The sequence below is a fragment of the Mus musculus genome, chromosome 1, assembly GCF_000001635.26.
Source record: "Mus musculus strain C57BL/6J chromosome 1, GRCm38.p6 C57BL/6J".
Taxonomy (NCBI): domain Eukaryota; kingdom Metazoa; phylum Chordata; class Mammalia; order Rodentia; family Muridae; genus Mus; species Mus musculus.
The window spans coordinates 59,838,739-59,865,866 of record NC_000067.6 but is presented as its reverse complement, the minus strand read 5'-3'; the positions used below and the strand labels follow the sequence as shown (position 1 = coordinate 59,865,866).

The 27,128-nt window shown below is 37.6% G+C and overlaps 1 protein-coding gene across 2 annotated transcripts in view; it reads right to left on the bottom strand.

Annotated features, from left to right (window-relative positions):
- The window catches only part of Bmpr2 (bone morphogenetic protein receptor, type II (serine/threonine kinase)), a 113,803-nt gene that overhangs the window by 12,215 nt on the left and 74,460 nt on the right, over positions 1–27,128 (bottom strand). For both annotated transcript variants that reach the window (NM_007561.4, XM_006495633.2), the window contains exons 4-11: positions 24,326–24,436; positions 23,033–23,124; positions 20,159–20,389; positions 18,695–18,809; positions 14,529–14,689; positions 13,426–13,573; positions 6,558–6,694; positions 1,914–2,086 (exon numbers count right to left, since the gene is read on the bottom strand). In NM_007561.4, coding sequence (NP_031587.1) covers positions 1,914–2,086; positions 6,558–6,694; positions 13,426–13,573; positions 14,529–14,689; positions 18,695–18,809; positions 20,159–20,389; positions 23,033–23,124; positions 24,326–24,436 — 1,168 coding nt within the window. The remainder of the gene's footprint in view (positions 1–1,913; positions 2,087–6,557; positions 6,695–13,425; positions 13,574–14,528; positions 14,690–18,694; positions 18,810–20,158; positions 20,390–23,032; positions 23,125–24,325; positions 24,437–27,128) is intronic.

The window sequence follows — 27,128 nt, the reverse complement described above, 5'->3', positions numbered from 1 at the left end:
TTAAGGCTCGATAAAATAAAGCCTACAGTGCATATACCTAGTGAATGAACTACCATTTAAGGAAACTCAGGAGAGACTAGAGGTGAGAGGACCCATTCCAAGTAGAGGTGAGAACACAAGGGGGGAAAAGTCAAAAGAAAAGAGAGACATAGGTTTTTTTCTTAGCATTCAAGAAAAATTACCAAGTATTTAAAGTAGAAGCTTCAACTAACCCTTTAAGGCTTTATTTTATGTATGTAAGTATTTGCCTGTAGATACTGTGTGCACCATGTGTCTGTGTGGTACCTGTAGAGGTTAGAATAGGGAGTTGGACTCTTGGAATCGGAGTTACACATGTTTAGGTGTCACCATGTGGGTGAGTTCTGGGAACTGAACTAGGGTTCTCTGCAAGAGCAACAAGGGCTCTTAACCACTGAGCCATCTCTCTAGTCCCTTCAGCTGAATCTTGAGAGATGAATAAATGCATCGTTTACAGACTGTAGGGCAGTAGAAATATAGAATGACGATGGAAACAGAAGATTTTTCTAATATTTGTAAAGTGTTCTATTTAGAACAGCTGGTCTCTATTCTCCTTCATTTGCCATATGCAAGGTGTATAGCTGAAGCCCATTCTATTTATTAATAGTGTAAACTGCACATAACACAAACTGCTCTTACAAAGGAGAATAGAAAATAGGGAAAAATTTCAAGAAAAGTATACTTTTATCTACATGTACCCTGGTAATATTTTCCTGGGTGTCTTTCTGAAACTTTTAAATATTTATTATATAAAGTAATAAAGTTGTTATTTTTACTCCCAAATACAGAACCAAGAAATATAGATGATCTATTTACAAGTGCCAAATTATACAGATGTTTTGGCTTTTCAACTTTGGAGACCAGGTATTCATCCTCAGCCCAGACTGGCCTGGAATTCATAATATAGTGTAAACTGGCCTTGAACTTGTGGCAATCCTCTTGCCTCAGCCTCCCAAGCTCTGAAACGACAGGCATTAACTATACCATGCCTAGTTAATTTTGTTAGAAAGCCTTTCTATTTAGGATTCAAAATTATAGTTCTAACAAATTAAATGTTCATAAAACAATATTCACAGTGGAGTAGAAAGGCCACTTTTGGGTTATGTTAATATAAACGTATTAGTAGAGTCTTTTTTTAAGGAAGAGCACTGGATAGGCAGTCTGAAAGTCTTAGTGTCCAGTGAAACAGCAGCTAGGTCAGTTTTATTTGCTTAAAAAGAGAGATGACCACTAATAACAACAAAAGATATACCACATATATGTAGAAGTAGTGACAAACTTTTTACAACTATGAAAATATTTTACCTTTCACATTAAAGGCAAGTTACATTAATAAAGACTAATTAATTAATTAGTTTTTCTCAAGGCATTGTTTCTCTGTGTAGCTCTGGCTGTGGTGGCCTTGAACTCGGAGATCCAAGTGCTAATGGTGTATGCCAGTATGACCAGGTAATAAAGACTAATTAACTTTCCTGTATCTTTAGATATAAAAATACATATTCTGTCTTGTATTCATAACAAATTAATATTTTCAGAATAAGAATGGAAATACTGGAAGGCACAGAGACAGCTCAGTGTTTAAGAACATACGTTTTTCTTGAGAGGACCTGAATTCAGTTCACAGCACCAGAGCTCACAAATATAATCCTAGCTCTGGGAGACCTTATCTCACCCTAACTCATCTGCACATCCCTGCTCCCACACCCACATAATTAAAATAACAAAAATAAATCACGTTTTAAAATGGGAACACTGAAAGAAAAATGATAACCTTTCACACTAATAAGTGTGAGTTACCACACTATTATGCTGGCTTGCCAGTATTTATTCCTGTCCTTTATTTGGTACCAGTTGCTGACACCTTCAGGTAGACACCAAACCCCTCAGGACCTTACCGTTCATTCTGCATAGCAGTTGACATTGGGTTGACCGTTGGGCTCACAGACTTGTTTCTCTCCCATATCATCATGAGTTCAGCCATCCTCTCCTCAGCACACTGTGCAGTGAGCCGAGCCTCTGCATCCTGGTCCCAGCAGTCTTCAATTGTTTCCTTGAGTGACCTCACTGCCTGTAGCACAAAATACACACCAGACAATTGCTGTTTTTAAAAACGATATTCAGGTTTTTAATTTAAAATATGTCAAAGAAAATCAGGTTTTCTATGTGTGTAGTTTTTTGGTTTGTTTGTTTTGTTTCCAGATAAGGTTTCTCTGTGGAACCCTGGCTATCCTGAAATGCACTCTGAAGAGGAGGCTAGCATTGAACTCTGAGATCCTCCTGCCTCTGCCTCCTAGTGCTGGGATTAAAGATGTGAGCCACCATGTTAGGCTCCAAAATAATATTTTTAAAAATATAATAAAATATTCTTCTAAAAAAGTGAAAAGTGAAGAATTCCTAAAAGCAAAAGAGTAAGTAAATAAGGAAGTTTTAAGTTAGCTCTTTGAAGAACTACTCAAAGGACCAAACAACTATGGTGAGTAGAATGTGCTTCTTCAAGGCCTAGGATTTACATCACTACTGTTAATTCACAACCCTGTTGTCAATAGCCACTAATCACACTTCAAAAGTGAGTTTTAAGGAACAGCATGAGGTGACTCAGAGGGCAAAGTCACTTGCTGCACAAGCTGGGTGATGTAAGATTGATCACCAGAATTCGAATAAAGATGGAAGGAGAGGTCTAGAGAAATGGCTCAGCAGTTAAGAGCACTGACTGCTTTTCCAGAGTACCTGGGTTCAAATCCCAGCAACTACGTGGCAGCTCACAACTGTCTGTAACTCTAGTTCCAATACCCTCATACAAATGAGTGCATACAAATGCACTGGGTCTGGTGACACAAGGTTTTAATCCAATGGGAGGCAGAGGAGTGGATCTCTGTGAGTTTGAGAGCAGCCTGGTCTACAAAGTAAACTCAAGGAAGCCAGATAGGTGTGACATATTTAAAGCACTGAAACAGAAAACAACTGTTCAGGGGCTGGAGAGATGGCTCAGTGGTTAAGAGCACTGGTTGCTCTTCCAGAGGTCATGAGTTGAATTCTCAGCAACCACATGGTGACTCGCAACCATCTATAGGAGGATACGATGCCCTCTTCAGGCAGGAAGATGTATATGCAGCAGAGCACTCATACATTAATAAAAAAAAAATTAAAAGAAAAAGGCAACAACTGTTAAGAATTATATATCAAATAAAATTATCCTTCAATAATGAAGAAATTAAGATAATCCCAGATATATCAAATCTACAGAGTTCATTGCTATTAGACATGCTCTATAAGAAAGTTAAATGGGGTTCTCTACCCTAAAATTTTAAAAGTACAAATAATTATAAGAGCTAATAAACTGTATTTTAAATAGCTCTTCATTTTTAAGAGCAAATTAACGAACTGTTAGTCATTTTAATAAACTATCTACTTCCTCCCTAACTCCTGTACTGTATTGTTACTGCAGTGAAACTGTCCCCCCCACCCCCACCCCTGGCTGTATCTTATCAGGTTTAAATGGATTTGTTGGCAGTAAACCAAGTATTACAAATCCCTTACTTAGCAACTTCATCTAAATTAGAAGTACAAAATTTTCAGGTAAATCTGCATGTGCTGCATATCCCCCAATAGTAGGGTTACAAACAGATACTCCAAACAGATCTTAGTTGTGGGGAAATCAAACAATTTAAAGAAGTTGAAAAGCAGTTGCAATTTATTTTAACAAATTTTCAGGGATTTCATAGACATTTTCCCATGGGGTCAGCAGCTCTGTAGAACCCTGGTAAAGTATAACATATCCTCCCATCTGCTACTGGGGGCTCTTAAGGCGCTGCCCAAGTTCTCACAGCAGACACTGTAATTGGAGGCAATTGTGTGTATATGAAGCCAAATAATAATAATAATAAATAACAATAATAACACCATATACTTAAAGATTTCAATCTCATTTGAAACACAAGCTTGCTTTGACATTAATCTATTAACAAAGATGAACAATAAGATAAAGTTCAGTATATCTGAATGGAAATATACAGGGACTCTCTAGTCTCTGATATAACAATAAAATATTCTATCTGACTAAGACAATCTGTAAATGGAAAGTAAAATATATAGTGAAATTATTTATATTACTATATTTCTTTATGCTTTTTCTTTAATTATAGTTAAGAAAATTAATTTGTACTAAGTATAAAATTGTAATGAATACCTTCAGAAGTAGTTATTACTACCTCCTTTAAAAAGAGATCACTGAGGAAATGTGAAGCCTCTTAGAAATATAAGTATGACTGCAGAAGCTGAAATAAACATTTTTTCATTCATTTACTGGGGGAGAATGGCATGTGCTGGGGTGTGCATGTAGCTGTCAGAGAACAACCTGCATCAGTCAGTTCTCTGTCCACTTTGGATTCCAGGGACTGAAATATGTCATCAAGCTTGGTGGCAAGGGCCTTGGCCTGATGAACCATCCTGCCATCCAGGAATTAAAAAAAATACACTGAAGAAAGAACTGCTACAACAGTACTAGTGAGAAATTAACAAAGACTCAAAGGGTAAAGCTGAGCAAGTCCTGAACAACGCTGAGCAATGATGAAAACCAGACGGAAGCTGGTTAGCTCAGATGGTGGACTGCCAACATAAATGAGACTGAGTTAGAGGACAACACCACACAGTCAGCACAGTGACACACACACTTCAGACACGAAGGTGGGGACCCAAAGTATGCTCAGTTATGTAGTTAGTATGGGCTCATGTAGCCTGTTTCCCAGACCCCACCATCACCACCAAAAAGATGGAAAATACAAAAAAGAAATTCAGACTTGAAGTGTCAGATGGTTCAATATTAGTTTGAGAATTCAAGGTCAAAAAAATATAAGGAAAGAAATAATATTAGAAGAAACACTGGAGAACTTCTGATTGAGGAAAGTCCTGAATTTTCACACTGAAAAATCTATTCAATACTCAGGGGGAGAAATGTGTGAAAAGATCCATGCTAAATTTCACCCAAGTGAAATTTCAAAACTGCTAAGGCAAAATAAGCTTTCAAACAAACAAACAAGCAAACAAAAAACTGGGTATGGTGGTACATTTCTCTAATCCCAATGTTGTGGGTTGGATGCCAGATCCTCAACTAGTGGAACTGTTTGGGAAGGGTTAGGAGGTGTGCCCTTGATGGAGGAGGTGTGTTGTCACTGAGGGTTTCAAAAGCTCACATCAGGCTCAGCCTCACTTTCTCAGATAGCTGACTATTTGCCTGCATGCTACCACGAGCATCCTGTCATGATGATCACGAACTAACACTTTGTAACTTAAGCAAACCTTCAATTAAATGTTTTATAAGTTGCCTTGATCATGGTGTCTTGTTACTTCTAAAATAGTAACAAAGTCAGCCAAGATGTGAAAGGTAGAAGCAGATGGATAGTGCATTTAAAGTCATCCTCAGCTATGTAGAGGGTTTTAGGGCAGTCTGAGCTGACCGAAATCTTATCTCAAAAGGAAAAAAAAAAAAAAAAAAAAAAAAAAAAGAGAGAGAGAGAGAAAAAAAACCAACCAACCAACCAAAAAAAAAAAAAAAACAAACAAAAAAACCAGAAAGCAATGGAGGTCTGTGTGAGAAAGGCTGGTAGGTAAAAATCACCATTCAGGCAAGCATGACAACCTGGGCTCTGAGTTCAGTCACTGGAACCCATTCAAAGTGTCATGTATGCATAGCCCCAGCACTTGTGCTGTGAGATGGGTGATGGAGACAGAACTGACATGAACTAGGCAATCTGGAGTAAGCAGTGTGGCAGAAATAAAAAGAGGAACCTTGCCTCAACAAGGCAGAAGGCAAGAACTGACTACCAAATTGTCCTCTGACCCCCAAATGTGCACCTATCATATACTCCCCCTGCCCCAAAATGGAGTAAGAGTGGATTACATCCAAATTTTTATTATGAAGACTGGCGGCCAGGGGACATTTTCACTCTTTGAAACGGTTACTGTGTTAATTATTACTCATATATGATATCAAGATGGAATGTTCTTAAACATGCAAGGATTATAATGTTTAGCACCTAACACACATGGTAATATAATTACTTAAGTGGAACTTCAGCAAAGAAAGAAAATTATCCAAAAGTAAGAGAAAGATATAAGATTTTAAAAATGTTGCTTCTGGGTAGAACCTAAAAAGAACAGGAGAAAACAGATGACAAGGAACCAAGGAGTCCTGGATGGTATTTTTTATAAACAATCTTTCCCAAATTGCAAGAGCTTATAGCAATATAGTGTGTGGCTCCTAAGACACCAAGCTCAATATTTTGTTGTATAGGAAATGTTTACACAAACACAATTATGATGTTTTTATGTTATTGAACTTCCTAGATCCAGTTGGTTATATACTCAACTCTACACATCACCCAGCTTGTCTCTGACAGTGTTTTATATTGAAGCCCAGGCTGGCCTTGAACATGTAATTCTTTTTTCTCAGCCCAGTGGTGGGGGACAGATGTGAATCACCAAAGCTGGGCGGCTTCCATTTTTCCTCATCTAGTTCTAGTGAGAAGCCCTCATTTTCTTACCAGGCTATTTTCTTTCCAGGCTTCTGGGAACTTGGGTCTCTGCTTCTCTCTGGACACAAGAACCTGCATATCCTCAAATGTGGGATGGTTTCCAACTTCTGTCTGAAAAGCCATCTGGTAATCTGGTACAGATTCACCTGTGTATTCATAGAAAAGAATGATAGAATTTCTAGTTATCTTAGAGGACAGAACAGCAGAGCTATTTCTAACATCAAATCATATGAATTAGATAGCATATTATATATCATAGCATAGAAATCATATATATCAAAACCTTTCAAGAATAAATGCAAATTTCAGAGACAAAATTTATTGATAAAATAGCTTCAATGCTATACAGATATTTTACTTATTCTTTAGTATTGAGGATCAAACTTAAGGCCTTGCTAAGTATATACTAAGTAATTACTTACTACTAAGTATGAACATGCTAAGTACACACTTTAACCCAGAGCCCTGGACAGCTTTTGTTTTGTTTTGTTCTCTGTTTTTTCAAGACAAGGTTTCTCGTGTAGCCCTGGCTGTCCTAGATAGAACTCACTCTGTAGACCCAGCTGGTCACAAATTCACACAGATCTGTCTGTCTTCAAAGTGATGAGATTAATCACCGCTGCCTGGTCTGGTGTCTTTTTAAGTAAGTTTTCTACTAGGTAGTTCTATCTTAGACTAGACAGGTATTTTAAAATGAGTTTGTCTGCTATTTAATTTATGAGGGAAATATTACAATACTTAGTATTTAAAATTACGCCTGAACTCTAACCTCATATTAGAAAATAGTCAAAAATGCCAGGATTTAGTACAATAATATGCCACCAAATTAAAGAGGAAAGACTGAATAATCACTATGCCTTATCAGGTTATTGGCTCTATTCTAGTTCAGCCAGAATGTATCAAATACCACAATTTTTCAGTTTTGTTTTGCTTTTGGAGATAGGATCTCATGTATTCCAGGCTGGCCTCATATTCCTTATGATAGCCAAGGATGGCTCTGAACTAGATCCTCCTGCTGTCATTTCCTAGGAGCTTACATTACAGAGATACACCAGCACAGCAGGGCTATGTGGCGCTGAGGACTGAACTCAGGACCTTGTGCAAGCTACACGGCACTATATCAAATGAGCTAACTTAGGGAGCTAAGTTAATCCTATATAAAAAATGTGTATGACAATGACCATGACATTGCTTAGTTTTCCTCTTACAAGTAGTATTTAAATCTAGAATGTAAAGCATCACTACCTTCTCAGTATTTGACAAATGTGTATGTCACTAATAGGCACAATTAGCTGATCACAATGAACACTGTGGACTTTCACTAAATGTGATAAAGTATATTAATGAACACATAGAGACATACAGAAGACTCCTTAGGACTAACGCATAAAATCCAAAGGCCCAGAACAGTGGTTCTCAACCTTCCGAATGCTGGGGTTCTTTAATATAGTTCCTCATGCTGGGGTGACTCCAACCATAAAAGTATTTTCACTGCCACTTCATAACTGTAACTGTGCTACTGTTATGAACAGAAGATAGAATATAAATATTTTTGGAGATACAAATTTGCTGAAGCGCTTGCAACCCACAGGTTGAGAACCACTGGCCTACAAGACTCTTGGCAAAGAACACAAAAGAATTACTGTCCTCCTGGCGCCTCACCACCACTCACTCTAATGCACTAAAATAACAAGACTGATTAGAAGTGATGGTGATTTGGGCATTCTGGTTCTAATCTGGGCTTCATCTCTTCCTCGGGAAAGTCATTTAACTCTTGCATGTTTCAATCTTCCTGTCAGAAAGCAGTAATGTCTGTGTTCCTTATCTCACTGCACAGCACTAAAAGGTATAATGACCCAGATGGAAAAAACCATAAAACATGACAAGCTTTTGCTCCTATTTGAAAATTCAAGATAATTCTTGCCTTCTACCAATATTTCTAACAATTTTAACAATTTAAAAAAATTAATTGTATATTTTTATAATTTATTCAACAAAGCCCAAGTTACTAGACTACTGCATTGCATTTAAAAACAGGTGACATTTCTGCATATTTTTAAGATTAAAGCGAATTAATATCAACATCCAACTCTAAGACAAAACTAAAAGATTTAAAGATGTTGGCTTATAGCACTTTGATCCTTGAAACCTACCTCATATTACACAACCAATTCCAATTCAAATTACCTGCAAGCAGTACTTTACTAGCACAGCTGGTCTGCCTCGCACATGATGGTGTATATACTTCCCAGGTATTTATTAGCTTTCCTCTCCCACAAAACATTAGGTTAGCAGAACTAAAATTTAATAATTCTGCTTGTTTTATTAAGATCATTCAAATTCTAACTTCAAAATTTACTATAAGAAATTAGTGCGTGCTTTTGTGTAAATGCAAGTTTTAACACTAACAACTAGCAAGAGAGGCTGGGAGGTGGCTAAGTCTGTAAACTGTTTGCCATGCAGACATGAGACCCTGTGTTAGGCTGCTAACATCTATCTAAAAAGCCCACCACTGTGATATGTACTAGCACTGGGGAGGCAGAGATGGGCAGATTCCTAGGGCTCCACAGCCAGCCAACTCAGCTGAACCAGCATGCCCAAGCCACAGAAAGAGACCTTGTTTCATAAAATGAGAATGGCTTTTGAAGAATGATACCCAAGGTTGACCTCTGGCCTCCACATGTACGTGAACCCATGTATGCACAAACAAGTACATGCATGCTTGGTTTTTTTTTTCTCTCTCTCTCTCTCCAAAAAAATTCTACCAAATATTTATACTTCAAAATCTAGTTTTTCAATAGATACTTATTTGGAGCTAACTTTATTAATACACTTCAGATGTAAAAATGTTAATCTCCTATGATGATGGGAGATACTACCCTTAACAGATTTTCTTAAGGCTTTATAGTCACTGGATTGCTAAAGGGAAGTCCTATAATCTCATTTGCTTTCAAGCTGTTGAGAAAAGATCAAATATTTGACCCTGTCATTTAGCATTCCTTTCCTCTTACCTCCTCTGGATTGGTTAAGTGTGTGTCTACTTTAGAGTCATTTTTGGTTCCCATCTCAAATGACATTATTCTATTTCTTTCCTTTCTCTTGTCTTTTTCTTTCTCCCTTCATCTAAATGCTGTAGCAATTATTCTTTAATCATGCTAAGATATCTAACTAATTATTTTACAAATATTTTATAGAATCAGCCTTCATTACATGTTTTCAGTCAGCCTCAAAACATATTTTGCATTTTGAAATAAACAAAAACATCTTAAGAATTTTATAATTATTATATAACACTCTTTAGGTTTTAAAAATTATTTTTATATTTTATTTTATTCACTTGAGGGTTTTGCTTGCTTGTGTGTGTGTGTGCCTGGTGTCTACAGAGGCTAGAAAAGGGCACTAGACCCACATGGCGGTTCACAACTGTCTGAAATTCAAGTTTCAGATGATCTGATACCCTGTTTTGGATTTCATAGGTACCAGGTATTCATGTGGTGCACAAACATACATGCAGCCAAAAACCAGTCATTCATATACATAAAATTAAAATACATAACTTTTAAAAGGGTTTGAAAAGTACCCGGTATATTCTGCTTGTGCTTTCTTAACACTTTTCTCATATTCTTTTTCATATAGTTTCTGTCTTCTTTATTTAACAGAAGCTCCTCTTAATCAAATAATAATAATTATAATAATGATAATAAATTATCTTAAAGCCAGGTGTGGTGGGTGATGCACGCCTTTAATCTTATCATTTGGGAGTTAGAGGTAGGTCAATCTGTGAGTTTGAGGCCAGTCTGATCTACAGAGCAAGTTCCAGATCTGCCAGGACTACACAGAGAAACACTGTCTCAAAAAAACAAGTTAAAATACTCATAAAATGTAAAAATCATTGTGATGGTTTGAGTAAGACTCGTCTCCATAAACTCATCTCTAGATGCTGGGTCAACAGGGAATTGAACACTTTGATAGGATTAGAAGGGTCAAAAGGTGTGTGCTTTGTTGGAGGCATCACTGGGAGCGGCATTTGAGGTTTCAAAAGCCCATCCCACATGAATCAAGATGTAGCTCCCAACTACTTCTCCAGCACCATGCCTGAAATGTCTGCTACTATGCTCCCTGCCATGATGATAATGAACTAAGCCTCTGAAACTGTGGGTGAGCATCCAATTAAATGCTTTCTTTTAAAGAATTGCCTTGGCTGTGGTATCTCTTCACAGCAATAGAACAGTAACTAAGATAATCTTAAAACTTAAAAAATAAAATAATAATTTCCTCAGTTATCTATCAATATTCCTCTTCAAACATCTCCACAATTAAATCACCCTCCTGACTTAACATTTCTTTTAAGTTCCACTATTTTTTTAAAGATTGATTGATTGATTGATTGATTGGTTGATTATATGTAAGTACACTGTAGCTGTCTTCAGTCACTCCAGAAGAGGGAGTCAGATCTCATTATGGATGGTTGTGAGCCACCATGTTTGCTGGGATTTGAACTCAGGACCTTTGGAAGAGCAGTCGGTGCTCTTAACCACTGAGCCATTTTTCCAGCCCTACTCTCACTATTTTTAAGACCTCTAGATAACTTCTCTAGAATCAGATTTCATCTCTGGATTTGTTCTTAATGTGCTCTTCTTAGAATGGCAAAATTATAGGTATTGTGATGGTTAATGAATCTTGATCATCAACTTGAATGGATTAAGAAGTACCTCAGCGAGTCAAACATTTGGGGCATCTGTGAGGGCATCTCCAGATGTATATAGATCACGAGAGCCTGATGATTCATGATATATGACATTATTGGAAGGTGGTAAAATATGTGGTGTGGGACCAGGAGGAGGACGTCCACATGGAAATATAAATATTGTCTGGACTATTTCTGTTTCCTGTCTCCCATGAAGAGCTCATCTGCCACAAGCTCCTGATATGATGTGCTGTACAAACACAGAGGTCTAAGCAATTATAGATCAAGATTTCTAAAACTTCAATAAAAACTTCTTCCTTTGTTTTTCTCAGATATTTGTATAGTAATAGTAAAAGTATCCCAATGTAATTCTCTTATTTTTTTTAAATTGTTGTAGAATGATACCTAAAACAAACAAACAAAGAAATCTATTATTCTAATTGTTTTGAGTGCATAGTTCTGTGGCATTAAATACAATTCCCACTGTGCATCAATCACCATTATCCATCTCTAGAATGCTTTTCATTAAGCTGAGACTATTAATTAACAAAAATCTTACCTCTGAATTCTAACCTTTTATAATCCTTTCTATTTTACTTTTAAAATTAGTATACAAAGTCATAGGCTGCTGCTGCTGCTTTTTACATGGGTACTGGAGACCTGAACATGTTTGCACAACAGTATTTTGGCAAATGTATGTATGTATGTATGTATGTATGTATGCATGTATGCATGAATGTATGCAATGTATGTTCTAAAATACTGTTCCATAAACAAGACTTAATTGCCTCCATACGTACAAAACTGAGGGCTTTTAATCCCTTTTTGGGGGATTAAACCCAAGGCTTTTGCACTTAAGAGGCAGGTACTCTACCACCAAGCCATACCCCAACCATTAATACTGCTATTTATTATTTTTTAGAACAAAAGCAATAGTCATCCTTTAGTTGTGGTACTTTAAAAACAAAAACAAACAAACAAACAAAAAAACCAAACAAACAAGTTTATGAAAAGATGACCCAACTCAGTAAAGTGCTTACTATACAAATATGAGATCCAGGGCCTTCCCATAGGTGTGTATATACACGGGCATGCACACGCATAGCTCTCTAGGAGTGGAATGCATGACTGTGAAAGCTGAACTCAGGAGGAAGTGACATGGGGCATGCACAAGGTAGAAAGTGGCTTGGGCTACACGGACAGCACTAGTAGGTAAGGGCTATCCAGTGAGACCCTTTATTAAACAACAAACAAAACATAACAAAATAAAATAAAATAAAATAAAATAAATAAAATAAAAGCAGGGCTGGAGAGATGGCTCAGACTTTAAGAGCACTGACTGCTCTTCCAGAGGTCCTGAGTTCAAATCCCAGAACCACATGGTGGCTCACAACCATCAGAGGGATCTGATGCCCTCTTCTGGGGTGTATGAAGAGAGCAATGGTGTAGTCATATACATAAAATATATAAATCTTTAAAAGATAAAATAAAATAAAAGCAAGTTACAGATTATATTATGCTAATAAAGGAGTAATTCAGACATTCTTCTAAAACTAAAACTATATGTTAAAATGGGGGAAAAAAACCTAATCGAACAAAAAGTGTGCCAAAATCCCAGTTGCCAATTACTGCTATTTTCAGAAAAATATCTTGATTAACTCACTAGAATATTAACTTCTAATATATTAGATATATACTTTTAAAACACTTATTTTTATTATTTTTAATTGTATTGATATGTATGTGTGTCTGTGTGCAGCTATGTGTATGTGCGTGCAGAAGGCCAGAGGGAGTGAGGGCTGAGGACTTCTTACCAGAATGAAACAACTCAATGAAAACCTGGAGCTATTTATTTATGTACTTACTTACTTATATGTATGTATATGAGTGATCACCCAAAAGAGGGCACTACAGATGGTTGTGAGCTACCATATGGTGGCTGGGAATTGAACTCGTGACCTCTAGAAGAGGAGCCAGTACTCTTAACTGTTCAGCTATCTCTCCAGCTCCCCTGGAGTAATTTTTTAGCAAAAAACTTTCTGATCTAATTAATTCTGTTAATGATATTTCTATTCTGAATATTACATTTTAAGATGGCAAAGGAAAAAAGATTATTGTATCCAATTGAATTGTTGAATGTAAGCGAGAAAGAGGGTATAAAACACTGATAAATCTAACAGCAGTTCTCACCTGGGAAGAGGTCTGTACACCTCATAAACACCTCCCAGTAGATGAGTCCAAGCGCATACATGTCCACTTGCTTCAGAGCTGACTCACAGTCCCTCAGGTTCACAGCTCCTTCTAGCACTTCTGGTGCCATATAGCGAATTGTGCCAACCTGGTCAATTAAAAGTGGCATTTTAAAGAAAGAGAATGCAAAATATTCTGAAGGGCAAACACTACACCAAAGGTCATATATAAAATGTCTTCCTATAAAGGATACGATTAGACCCTAAGCAGGTCACTGAGCCCATTTTATACTATACTTCAGCAATCTTACCCTTCTTAATAATTAAACAGTATTAACTGCTTTAGCAAAACCTACTCGTTGATGAGAAAGAAGAAAGCAATTGTTCCTGTGCCAACTTTTAAGATCCATGAGGCTGCAGGCTGCTCTCTAGTGAACTGCCTAACTCATTGCCCACCTTTACAGTATAGTCAATAATGTAAAATAAAAACCATCAAACACAGTGAGAAAATTGCAAAGCAATATATACATCACATAATATTTTTAAAAACTGCAAATATGTACATCTATGCATGTGAAAGCAGAGAAAAGGGTCAGAAAGAATATGTTACATTGTATTCAGAGAGTAGACTGTCCTATCTCAAACTTAGCAACCTTACTTCAAAAGTCAATTCCTGGCAGAGTCTGGTAGCACTTGCCTAAAATCTCAGTCCTCAGAGGAGAAAGATAAATTCAAGGCCAAATGGGATATATAAAGAGAATCTGTCTCAAAAAAATTAATTAATCAATTAATTAAATTAAATAAAAAATAAAACACAACTAACAAAAAAAAAACAGCAAAACAAACAGTAACCAATCTAATGAAGTTCCCTTTTAAAATAAACAACAAAAAATCAATTCTAAGATACTTCTCCATAATGTCTGTTTAAATGAGCTGGAATTTCAAAATGAACTGACAACCTTAGGTGGGTATTTATTTATACAATGTATTTTGGTATTTCCTAATTTTCTAACTCACATAGTGCAGTAAATGACAGTGCACAAGGATAACTGTTGTTGCATGTCATGATTTCAGAGTATGCTGGTGTGATGTTTTTAGGCTCACCTCACTTATAGCCGCATTATCTTCTTCCCCTGGGCGCACCAGCCGATTTCCAGTTAGCCTCATGGATAAACCAAAGTCACTGATAACACACGCGCCGTCATTCTTTACCAGGACATTCCTGCTGTTTAAATCTCGGTGGGAGATTGCGGGTTTATAATGATCTGTTTGGATAATTTCAAAGACTTATTAGTGTGTGAGTGGAGCTAGTGGAGATTAAATTAACATGCAGATAGTGGGAGCCACACACATGTAAATAAAAGATAGTGCTTCTTCCTCCTGTTAGTTGTCTTCTAAAAAAATGGGTCTGGGGAAAAGAAAGCTGGATGTCAAGGCCCAGGTCTGTAATCCCAGCACTTAGGATGCAGAGGCAGGAAGATCATGAGATTGAGCCTGCTGTAAATGACACAGCAAGACTCAAGCCAGACCAAACCCGACAGTTTCAAACCATCACCATTTTCTAATGATTCCTCTTACGTATATAGCTGGTAAGCACTAAGCATTCAACTGAATCCAACAATTCCAATTCTCTTACAAGCTTGTTTTTCTCTTCATTTCATTCTTTTTTTGTTTTGTGTTCATTACTGTAGTTGGTTGGTTAGTAGGCTGGTTGGCTAGTTTTTTCAGACAGGGTTTCACGTAAATCAGGATGGTCTCTATATAGCTAAACTCCTGACTGTCCTGCCTCTACCTCAAAGTGGTTTAGTTACAGATTGGTGCTACCATGCTTGGCTTTCTCTTCATTTTTAAGGCACAAAAGGAGGCAATACCAAAAGGAATATTTGTTATGAGTAAAACACACACAGTTAGCTAGCTTATTTAGAAAAAGTATCAACTGAGAAACTATGGCTCAAATTTCTTAAACCAGAATAATTACATTCTAAATACTTATCCTTATACCCACAAATAAGTGTAGCTATCAAAGATGCTTTCTTTTAAGCAGCAGATGGAAACCATTACAGAAAGCCACAACAGGTCAAAGTGTAAATAGCAACTCACCATGAGGTGTTTAACTCCAACTGATACGATATACACACAACACAACACCTACACTAGACTCAGAACATCACAAGAAGGGGTGAACAGACCACAAGAGCCAGAGGACCAGGACGCCTGGTAAGAGACGGTCTCCTATACAGGACAGGGAAGCTACATCCATGAAATCATCTGAACAATGACAATATCAATTTGATATGCCAACAAAAATGGGGAAATCTCACATCTCAACCCCTAGAAAAAGAGCTAAAGGCAATTAATGACCACTGAGAAAGAATCAGTTCTCCTATAGAGTAAACCCCCTAATTATCTAATTCAAAGTAGTCAGCCCTATATGCACATGAGCAACACTGAATGGATTCAGGCATGGACTGACACACACACACACACACACTCTCTCTCTCTCTCTCTCTCTCTCTCTCTCTTCCAAGACAGGATCTCACTATGTAGCTCTAGATGTCATGGAACTTACTCTGTACACCAGGATGACCCCAAACTCACAGATATTCACCTGCTTCCCGATTCTAGGATTAAAGGCATGCAACACTGCATCTGGATAGCAGGTTGTATTTATACATTTGAGAGAGAGAGAAAAACAATAATAAAAGAGAGAAGTTATAAAAATTGGGTATGGTGTACGTGAGTGTGTGTGTATGTGAGTGTGTGTGCCCTGTGCAGGTGTGTGGAGAGCAGAGGTCAGACGTCTCCCACAATCACTTCTTCACTCATTTATTTGAGACAAGGGCATATGGCACCCACCTTTATTCCCAGTACCCTGGAAGCAGAGGCAGGGAGAACTCTTGAGTTTGAGTCTAGCCTGGTCTACTTAGAGAGTTCCAGAAAAGCTAGAGCTACATAGAAAGACCTTATCTCAAACAAACAAACAAACAAACAAACAAACAAACAAACAGTGAACAGACGCTGGAAAGAGGCCAATGTAATTTAAAATAAAATTGACATAGAGTCTCTCCTTGAACCTGAAGTCATTTTAGCTAGGCTGGCAATCCTCTTGACTCTGCTCCTCAGTACTGAAGTAACATGTTCACTGCAGTGCCCGGGTGTTCTTTGTGTGCGTTCTAAGGAGCTGAACTCAGGCTTTCATGCTTGCTCAGGAAGTATTTTAACACTGAACATCCCCCAACCCCTGAGAGGATACTTTAAATATTTTGAAAAATATACTTGGGAATATTTTTGAAGTAATTAGGTAAGAGCAAAAATTCAAATACATATGCTATGACACAAAGTTCTAGAAGCCAGTGCTTTCACTAGCTAATGTTTCGGGAAAATAGCTTTGCTTAGGTTAAAAAAAAAATTCAGCCAGTATTTGATTTAAAACCTTGCTGAATCATGCAAACCTTGAAAGAGGAATTAGGAAGATATTTTAAATTCTGTTTTAAGCCAGCTTCCAAAAGGAGTTATAATATTTAAAAGTAAGGAAATAGTCCAAGGCTAATGTGCTAAAACAATGAAGCAAGAGCACAAGTTGCTGACGCAGGCAATAACAGATCAATCTTGTACTCAGGAACGGATGTCAAGTAAATGAGCCAATAAATTATTCAGAAGAAATTATTTATATATGAAGCATCAGCTAGAAAAGATGATCCATGCTATTATAATATGGAACAAAGATGTAAGAAACGGATACATTAAAGTTCTCCTCACTAAAGAGGTCAGGGAGACTACAGGAGCAGTGACAAGTTACAGAATGACAAACTGTGGTACAGAAGTAAAAGCCCAGGAAAGCGCAGAGGCACGGTTTTCACAGCCATGCTAACTTAGGGAGCCTGTGCTGCAGTGCACACGAAACAAAGTGAGAAGGAAGGGATCTAACAGACGCGCATACAGCTGCGGAAGACTGTAGCTCCATCTGGGACTAGAAGATAGCTTGAATACCAGGCCAAGACTGCCATCCACTCTCACTCAATAACGGAACCTACACTGTCTCAGCAGCAGTTCACTCAGCCAAAACAAAACAAGTGCATTTCTGGTCTGCAGTGGGTAAGTGTGGATTAATATGAGCAGGACAGGAACTTCTGGAAGTGGAAGGGACAATTCCATCCTTTGTCCCTCTTCCCCCCCCCCCCCCCCCCCCGGGCTACCTATGCACAATGGACAATGGGATAACCGTGAAATGAAAGCCACATGTGAAGGACAGCAGAGAAGAACTGCAGGAGCCTTGAGCCATGCTGCCAACCAGTCCTCCTCGACACTCTCTTTAAGCTCTGGTTTTGACTGTTACTAGGGACTGAAGCCAAGCACCTCGTGCACACTCATCAAGTGCTCTACCACTGGCCCATCATCTCAATCCTCTGTCTCGTGGTTTCCTCCTCCTCTTTTTGGGAGCCAGGTCTCACTATGTCTTAAAGAATGGCTCAGAATCACTAGGCATCCCAGTTGGCCTACAGTGCACAAGCCTGCTTCACCCTCGTGTGTGTGAGGACTATAAGTATGTGCCATCTCACTCGGCCCCGAGAGTTTTTAAAAACAGGTCTCACTATATAGTCCTAGTATACCTGAACCTTGTTGTGTAAACTTAAGCTGGCCTTAAACTCAGATCTACAAGCTGCTGCTCCTGACTGCTGAGATTAAAGGCACGAGCCACCATGCTTGGCTCTCTTGAGATTCTTATGTATATGAGGAAAAAAAATGTATAAGTAAAGCCACTGTTATTTCCTCCTTTCCTTGACTCTAGGTAGCAGAGCCTTAATTTATAAAAGGATATTTGAGTATTACAGCTTATGAAATAAAAGATCCATGTAATATTAAAACTAATACTCTGTTATTTATTCACATAAAACAAATACAAGGAAAATATAGCCTAGCGAAGAGAATTAACCTAAGGTTCACAAATAAACTTCAAGAGGTCTAAAAAAAACCTCTAGGATTTTTTTGTCTGATATTATGATATTAGGGATCAAAGGTCTTATATATGCTTAGAAAGCATTCTACCTTTGAGATACACTCCCTCCAAATAATTTTTTCTAAAAATAGCTTTAAGTATACTTTTAGAAAGAAAGTCTTCAAATTCTTAATGAGATCCATCTTGCATTTCTTTCTGTTATATTCAAATATGTTTCTTCATGCTGGATCTTTCAATTAGTTAATATTCAAATTTTAACAGTATAAATTATTATTTTTCTTCTAAAATATGATTAAAATTTCATTCATCTTACCTCCTCGTGGTAATTCTGTGTGAAGATAAGCCAGTCCTCTAGTCACAGAATGAGCCAGACGGCAAGAGCTTACCCAATCACTTGTGTGGAGACTCAGATATTTGCACAGAGATCCCTGTATAAAGGAAAAAAGATATCAAACATTGAAACTAATTTGCTTCAACAAGAAAAGGCAAGTTAGGCAACCTTCTTAAGGATTTGCATAGGCTAGGATTCCATGAAGATATAATGATAATGATAAGGTATTTTTGAAAAGAAAAGAAGAGAGTATGCTGACTAGTTTTATGTAACTGACCCAAACTCCAGTCATCTGAGTCATGTCTTCCTATAGGTAAGTTTGTAGGGCATTTTCATAATTAGTGATTAGAGGCTGATGGTCTTGGGTTCTATAAAAAAGCAGGATAAAAACCCACATACATCCCAAAGCAAACAAACAAACAAACAATAACAAAAAAAGCCAACCACATTGGCCCCCACCTTTAATCTCAGGCAGAGGCAGGCACATCTCTGTGAATCTGATGCTAACCTGGTATGCACAGTGAGTTCCAGGACAGCAAGAGCTACATACAAAGGCCTATCATATCTAGAGATGATAACAACAACCCCCACCACAAAACAAGAAAGCAGATGAGCAAGCCAGTATGCAGCACTTCTCAGTTGGCTCTTTCTTGCTCAATTTGCTTTTGGTAACAGTGGTTCATCACAGCAACATTAATCCTAATATTTGAAACATTAAAATTATGGATGATTATTTCCTTTTAAACACTTCTTTGGACAATCAGATTAACTTGAAAAAAAATTTTTTACCAAATTTTACAAACAATATTGTTATAATTTATAAATAGAATACATATTTGTAAGTCTCTACAGTCAGTCCTCTATACCTGCAGATTCACATTCTAGGTTTCAATCAACTATATCAAAAGTATCTAGGGATGGGGAGGTAACTACGTGGAAAAGTACTTGCTTAGCATGTTCAGATCTTGGTTTCTTCTCCAATAAAGTCAAGAAAAACAAACAAATAAAACCCAAAGATTATCTTTGCATCTGTATATAGCATTATTTTTCTTGTCATTGTTTCCTAAATAAACAGTATAACAGTGAATAACTATTAACATGGCATTTTCACTGTATGATCAAAAAATGATATGCAACCATACAAATGCTACATGGAATTTTATATAATGGACTTGAACTTCTGTCTGTGTGTGTGTGTGTGTGTGTGTGTGTGTGTGTGTGTCTGTGTCTGTGTCTGTGTCTGTGTGCGCACACGTGTTTTAGGTGTCCTAGAAGCAATTGCCTGAGGACACTAAGGGATGACTGTATGTATGTACCTGTTCACCTCAGAGTACTCAACCACAAATTACAATAAGCTTCTGATGAGACAAGGTGCTTACACAAGAATGAATGTCAAACAAAGTGCTGATAAAATAAATGGCAGGATCTTTTTTCTAAAGAACTTACATTGGGATAATACTCCATCACAAGCAAATACTCCATGCGGCCGTCTGCAGTGAGCCTCTCGTCTCCAACTATGAAGCGAGCAATGTTGTCATGTTCCATCAAAGGCACTCTGTAAATGTTTTTTTCATTTATAAAATTCTGACGGTTTGCAAAAGAAAATACTTTTACAGCAACTGGACGCTCATCCAAGGAACCTTTATATACTGCTCCGTATCGACCCCGTCCAATCAGCTGTAAGTTTGTTTTTAAAAAGGCAAGTTATTAATTCACATTGAAATTGAACAATTAAATTTACTAAAATGAAAACAACAACAACAACAAAAGCCCCTACAATTCCCCATGATATACAGCAGCTCTGCTTTCAGTCTATTCCTTACCAAAAAGCAGCCAGCATCTGCATCTGGTGTAGCTGATGAAGCTCCTACCTGACTAACCTTCCAATTGATGAGAGCAAAATACTCTGGACAAAATGAAAAGTAAACCCAAGGAAGGCCTAGATACACTGTTATATAAGCAAAAGCAGTTAGAGTCTAAGGCATCGAGGCACAGAAGAAAAGAATGCATATATGGCGAGCTAACCTTTTCTATGGGTTTTCTCTTGAAAGCTGACTCAAATCAGCTTTGAGTAGTGGAACTACAAATGACAGTAAAAGGTCTTTTGAACCAGAGGATGTAATCTGTGGCAACTAGAGCTTCTACAGGGTGAGGGAAGATGCCTCCAAAAGAGAAACCAGAGCAAGGAATTCAGTGACCACGTGAGACAGATTCTAGGTAACTGAACTGAGAGTTGAGCTTCTGCCCAAAAGACACGTTTGTAGTATATGTTTAACCAAGTCAACTGCTTACAAAAACAAGTAACAAAAATCATCACGCAAGCCGGGCGTGGGGAGGCACTGGGGAGGCAGAGGCAGGTGGATTTCTGAGTTCGAGGCCAGCCTGGTCTACAAAGTGAGTTCCAGGACAGCCAGGGCTATTCAGAGAAACCCTGTCTCCAAAAAAAAAAAACACCAAAAAACAAAAAACAAAAACAAAAAAAACAAAAAACAAAAACAAACAAACAAACAAACCCAAAAAACACCACGCAGGGCTAGAGAGATACTCAGTGGATGAAAGCATACTAATCTTCCAGAGGACCTAAGTGTGGTTCCCGGCATGCACTGCAGATGGCTCACAGCTGCCTATAACTCCAGCTCCAGGAGCGTCAAGACCCCTTTCTAGTATTCACAGGCAGCTGTACTCATGTGTACATACCACATGCAGAAATGCAGAAACATACACACACAATTACAATTAAATTAAATCTTTTTTTGAAAACCATCACACATGAGAAATTAGCAAGAGTCTGAGGGTTCCACAGTAAAATATACACATTATCTATAATGGAATAAAAATTTACTCAATGCACAAAGAAATAGCAAAATGTAACCAGTTCTCTTTATTTTTGGCTTCTAGGGAATTTTCATTAAAACAGGTTGGTGATTTACCACTATTTTCTTTGTGAGCTAGTTTGGTTTTTTGAGAATGTGTTTCTCTGTGTAGCCTTGTTCTGTAGACCAGGCTGGCCTGGTACTGACAGAGATCTGCCTGCTTCTGTTTCACAGGGGCTGGGATTAAAGGTGTGTACCACTATCAGCTGGTATCATCATTTCTTTATACATGTTTAACATATTATTATTTTTTTTTAATTTGTTTGGTTTGTTTTTAAAGAGTTATTTATTTATTATTTATTTATTGTAAGTACACTGTTGCTGTCTTCAGACACACCAAAAGAGGGCATCAGATCCCCTTACAGATGGTTGTGAGCCACCATGTGGTTGCTGGGAATTGAACTCAGGACCTCTGAAAGAGCAGTCAGTGCTCTTATCCACTGAGACATCATCTCTCCAGACTCTGTTGTTTTGTTTTTTTTAAACAGAGTCTCAATATGCAGCTCTGGCTATCCTAAAACTCTCTATGTAAACCAAGCTAGCGTCAAAGTCAGAGTCTGCCTCTGTTCCTGTGCACTGGAATCAAAGGCGTGTCACCATACCCAGTCTTGTACCATTATTTTTATAAACAAAGACAGCCCTCTGAAATAAAGTCTTATCAAAACACAGCATTTGAAAGGCAGAGGCGGTGGGCGTGGTGGTGCACGCCTTTAATCCCAGCACTTGGAAGGCAGAGGCAGGCAGATTTCTGAGTTCGAGGCCAGCCTGGTCTACAAAGTGAGTTCCAGGACAGCCAGGGAAACCCTGTCTCAAAACAAAACAAAACAAAACAAAACAAAACAAAACAAAACAAAACAAAACAAAAGGAAAAAAGGAAGAAAGAAGGAAAGAAGGAAAGAAGGAAGGAAAGAAGGAAAGAAGGAAAGGACAGAAGGAAAGAAGGAAAGAAGGAAGGAAGGAAGGAAGGAAGGAAGGAAGGAAGGAAGGAAGGAGAGAGAGAGAGAAAGAAAGAAAGAAAGAAAGAAAGAAAGAAAGAAAGAAAGAAAGAAAGAAAGAAAGAAAGAAAGAAAGAAAGAAAGAAAAGGCAGAGGCATGCCTCAAACTCCACTGTGGGAAAATATAAATCCTGGGCAAAACTCCATGTTTCAGTTGGTACTTCTCTCAGTGCTTAAACTACACACCATTTCAAACACACTTAGACATTCTCCTTCTCCACTTTTTTTAAGGCAGGGTCTCACTATGCTGCCCTGGCTGGAAACTTGCTTCACAGACCAGGTTGGCCTGGAACCTGAGGAAATCCTTTCTTCTGCTTCCCGACTGCTGGAATTACAGGTGTGCACGACCAGGCTCAGAAAGGCTTATTTCTAAATAGCTCCTGAGATGAACGAGTACTAATTAGGAGAGTGGCTAATGAGCAGAACAGACAACAACCTAAGCACAGCCTTACCTCCAGCAGCTTCAGGTTATCCAGGTCAAGGGAGGGCTCTGCTGCTGCCGCCTCCATCATGTTCATGCTGTGAAGACCCTGTTTCCGGTCTCCTAGAGGAGTGAGAACACTTACTGATACACAGCCTTCTTAAAACGAAAACGCCAACCTCTTAATGTTAGTTACAGTTAAGGGACTGGAGAGATGGCTCAGTGGTGTCAAGAGCACTAGCTTCTCTTCCAGAGGCCCAGGTTCAAGTCCCAGCCCCATGTGGCAGCTCACAACTGTCTCAAACTCTAGTTTTAGGGGATCTGATATCCTTACTTACACAGACATACATTCAGGCAAAACACAAATGTACATGAAATAAAAATAAATTAATTAAAAATATATTACAGTTAAGAAGAGCTGCAGCAGGGGTTAAAACAAATCACTAATAATGAATAATATATATATACATATATATAATATATAATAATGATGAAGATAAATAATGAACAGCATGACAGCAGAATTCTGTGAGATAATTCCATGATGACTCAGTTTAAAAGTATAAAATTGGGCTGGTGAGATGGCTCAGTGGGTAAGAGCACCCGACTGCTCTTCGGAAGGTCCAGAGTTCAAATCCCAGCAACCACATGGTGGCTCACAACCATCTGTAACAAGATCTGACGCCCTCTTCTGGAGTGTCTGAAGACAGCTACAGTGTACTTACATATAATAAATAAATAAATAAATCTTTAAAAAAAAAAGTATAAAATTATAATACTGAATTTTTAAGAAAATTCTGGTAGAATTACTAAAATGTATGAATAAGTGCTGATTCCTAAACCACCACCATAATTCTGGCTCTAAGCGATGCAATGCCATCTTCTGGCCTCCAAGAAGCACAGATATGATACACATAGGCAAGCACAGGCACAATAATAAAAATAAATTTTAAAAAATTCTTGTAAAAATTGGGTGAAAATGTTTGTTGAAGCTGAAAATGGAGACAACTATGTGTGTTTGTACATGGATTTTCCACGGAGGTTTTTAAAGGGAAACCATGGGGCTGGCAAGCAGTTCACCAAGTGGTGAAGCTGTATGTCACCAAACATGATGACCTGAATTTGGTCCCTAGAATCCACATAGTAGAAGGAAAAAACGACTCCTGCAAGTTATCCTCTGACTTCCATTCACGTATGACCGTCCTCCCTTTACACAATAACTAAACAAATAAATGTTAAAAAAAAAAAAAACTTAAAGAAAATAAATTCTGATTAAATGGCATGTTTACTAAATGATAAGACCAAAAGTAGTATTTTGTTTTACCTGTCAACATTCTGTATCCAAAACATAAGGCGACTATCAAAACAGCTAACACAGAAACTGATGCCAAAGCAATGATTATCGTTTCATCTCGATTAAATGAATGAGGTGGACCTAAAAGAAAAAAAGAAAAGTATTTTATTTAATACCAACAAACTAGCTTTTAGGAAACCTGTATTAATATATAATCAAATCAATAATATTCTTGTGTGAAAAATAGAGAAAAATCAATTTGTGATAGTTATAAATGGCATGATTTGGTCATATAGATTATCTTATATAAACTTAAAATACTTGTAATTTTAGGAGTGTATATTGCTCTTTCAGAAGACCCAAGTCCTGTTCCCAGAATCCACATCACGCAGTTCACCACCACCTGTAACTCCAGCTCCATATGATCTGTCATCTTCTCTAGCCTGAAGGTGAGGGTGTCTGCACTCATACACACACATATGCCATGTAGTCGTGGTAGCTTGAATGAGAATGACCCTCATAGGATCACGTATTTCCATTCTTGGTCCTTGGTTGGAAAACTACTTGGGAAGGGTTAGGAGTTGTAGCTTTGTTGGAGGAGGTGTGTCCCTGTGGGGAAGCTTTGAGGTATCAAAAGATTAGAAGCATTCCCCTAGTCTCTTTCTCCACCTCATGATTGTAGCTCAAGATGGGAGTTCTTAGCTCCAGCACCATGTGTGCATGTCTGCTGCCAAGCTTCCCACCATGATGGTCATAAACTCTACCCTCTGAAACTATAAGCCCCAAATAAACTCTATATTTAAAAAAATTGTCTGGTTACTGAGTCTAATCACAGCAATAGAAAAATAACTAGACAGTAGCAGAGGCTGGCCTCTGCAATCTTCTTGCCTCTGCCTCCTAAATGTAAGACTACAGGTGTACACCACTGAGCCCAGCTTCATGTTTGGCTTGAAACCATGTACTCAGTAGACCTCAACAGGTTGCTAGACTTTTGTGTGCCTCATTTCCTCCTTTGTAAAAAGTAGTGCTGTGTACCTCACATATCTGTTATGAAACTTGAGGGGCATCTAAGAGTTTACTAGAGCATAAACTTCTATGCAATCGATGGTAATTAAGATCATTAGTATTGATATCATTAATATTAATGAAAAGAACATTTCTTTGTGGGCAGCTAAATCTAAATTGAGCCTGAAGCTCAGTCCCTCCACTTATTAATTTGACCTTGAGAAAATGTCTGCATTCATGAACCAACATTTATTTACTTGCAGAATGGGAACATATGTATCTAGAGTATAAGGCTGGTGTGAACACGTAAACATTTATGTGGTAGCTCCATCTATGGGTCAGATCTTATCTATAGCTTATCTATACTTATCGGTATCTTATCTATATAATACCTTGGAAATGGATGTCCATAAACTAGGTTATACCTAGGAGTAGGAGAAGAACAGGGATGCAATAATTCTATGAAAAGTAGAAACGCATGAAAATGTCTTAAACAGAGAGAGAAAACTGGAGGATACACTTGTCACCATGTTTAAAGATCTATAAAAAAATAACTAGATCCAAGCAGTGTATATACAAAATACAAACAACTACTTATCAGTAAAGAGTTTAATGCAGAATGAGATCGCCCATGAAATATATGTTTGGGGCTGGTGAGATGGCTCAGCGGGTAAGAGCACTGACTGCTCTTCCAAAGGTCCTGAGTTCAAATCCCAGCAACCACATGGTGGCTCACAACCATCTGTAATGAAATCTGACGCCCTCTTCTGGAGTGTCTGAAGTCAGCTACAGTGTACTTACATGTAATAAATGAATAAACAAATATTAAAAAAAAAAGAAATCCATGTTTGGTTTTCACTATAGGTTTTATAGGTAGTATTTGACCAGTGGCAAGGCCACACTATCCTTACTTAAACATTCTTTACAGTCGGTCAAAATAAAATATAATATATTTTGAAATTTTAAACTTGTAATTCTGTTTGTTTGTTTGTTTGTTTCTTGGGTTTCTGTTTTGTTTGTTTGTTTGTTTTGACAGAGGACCTCACTGTGACAAGCTCTCTTTGTAAACCAGGCTGACTTTGAAATCAGAGAACCCCCTGTCTGAGCCTAGTAAGTACTAGGATTAAAGGCATACACCATCTTGATTGACAATTTTAATTGCAGTCAATTAAAATCAAGCAGACTGTACATTAAAATTATCTTACTTGTGGTCAAACTTGAATATTCTATACCAAATGATAAACCTCAATAGCAGTGTTTCTCCAGTGAATTATCTCAAATACTGCACAACTGCATAATAAAAGGTATTGACAGTATTTCTACAGAAGATTATGTTGATGCCATGAAATACTCTTAAATTATAAGACAATTACTAGACAGTAGACTTTAACATACTGATAAATGTAGTTAACAATACTTTAACATACAGTAATTTATAGAGGGAAAGACTGTATATGGAAACTCATCTTTGGCTAGGGATCTAACTCAGTGGTAGAGTGTTTGTCTAACATTTGCAAGTCCCTGGATCCCTCTCCAGTACACAGAAAAAGAAAAAAGCCAATCAACCAACCATCCCCCACCCCCCTCCAAACAGCCTCAACTCACTACAATACTAAACCCTAACTCAACTTACTACAGAAAGATAGTAGCATGTCTGTAACTATTTTTAAAGATTAAAAAGGAAGAAGAAAAATAAAAAGTGTTAAGGATATAGAAAAACTAAAAACTTACATACTGCTGATGGGAATATGAAATGGTACAGATGTAGTAAACAGTTTAGTAGGTTCTCAGAACGTTTTTAGAATTTATCTAACATTTGGTAGTTTGT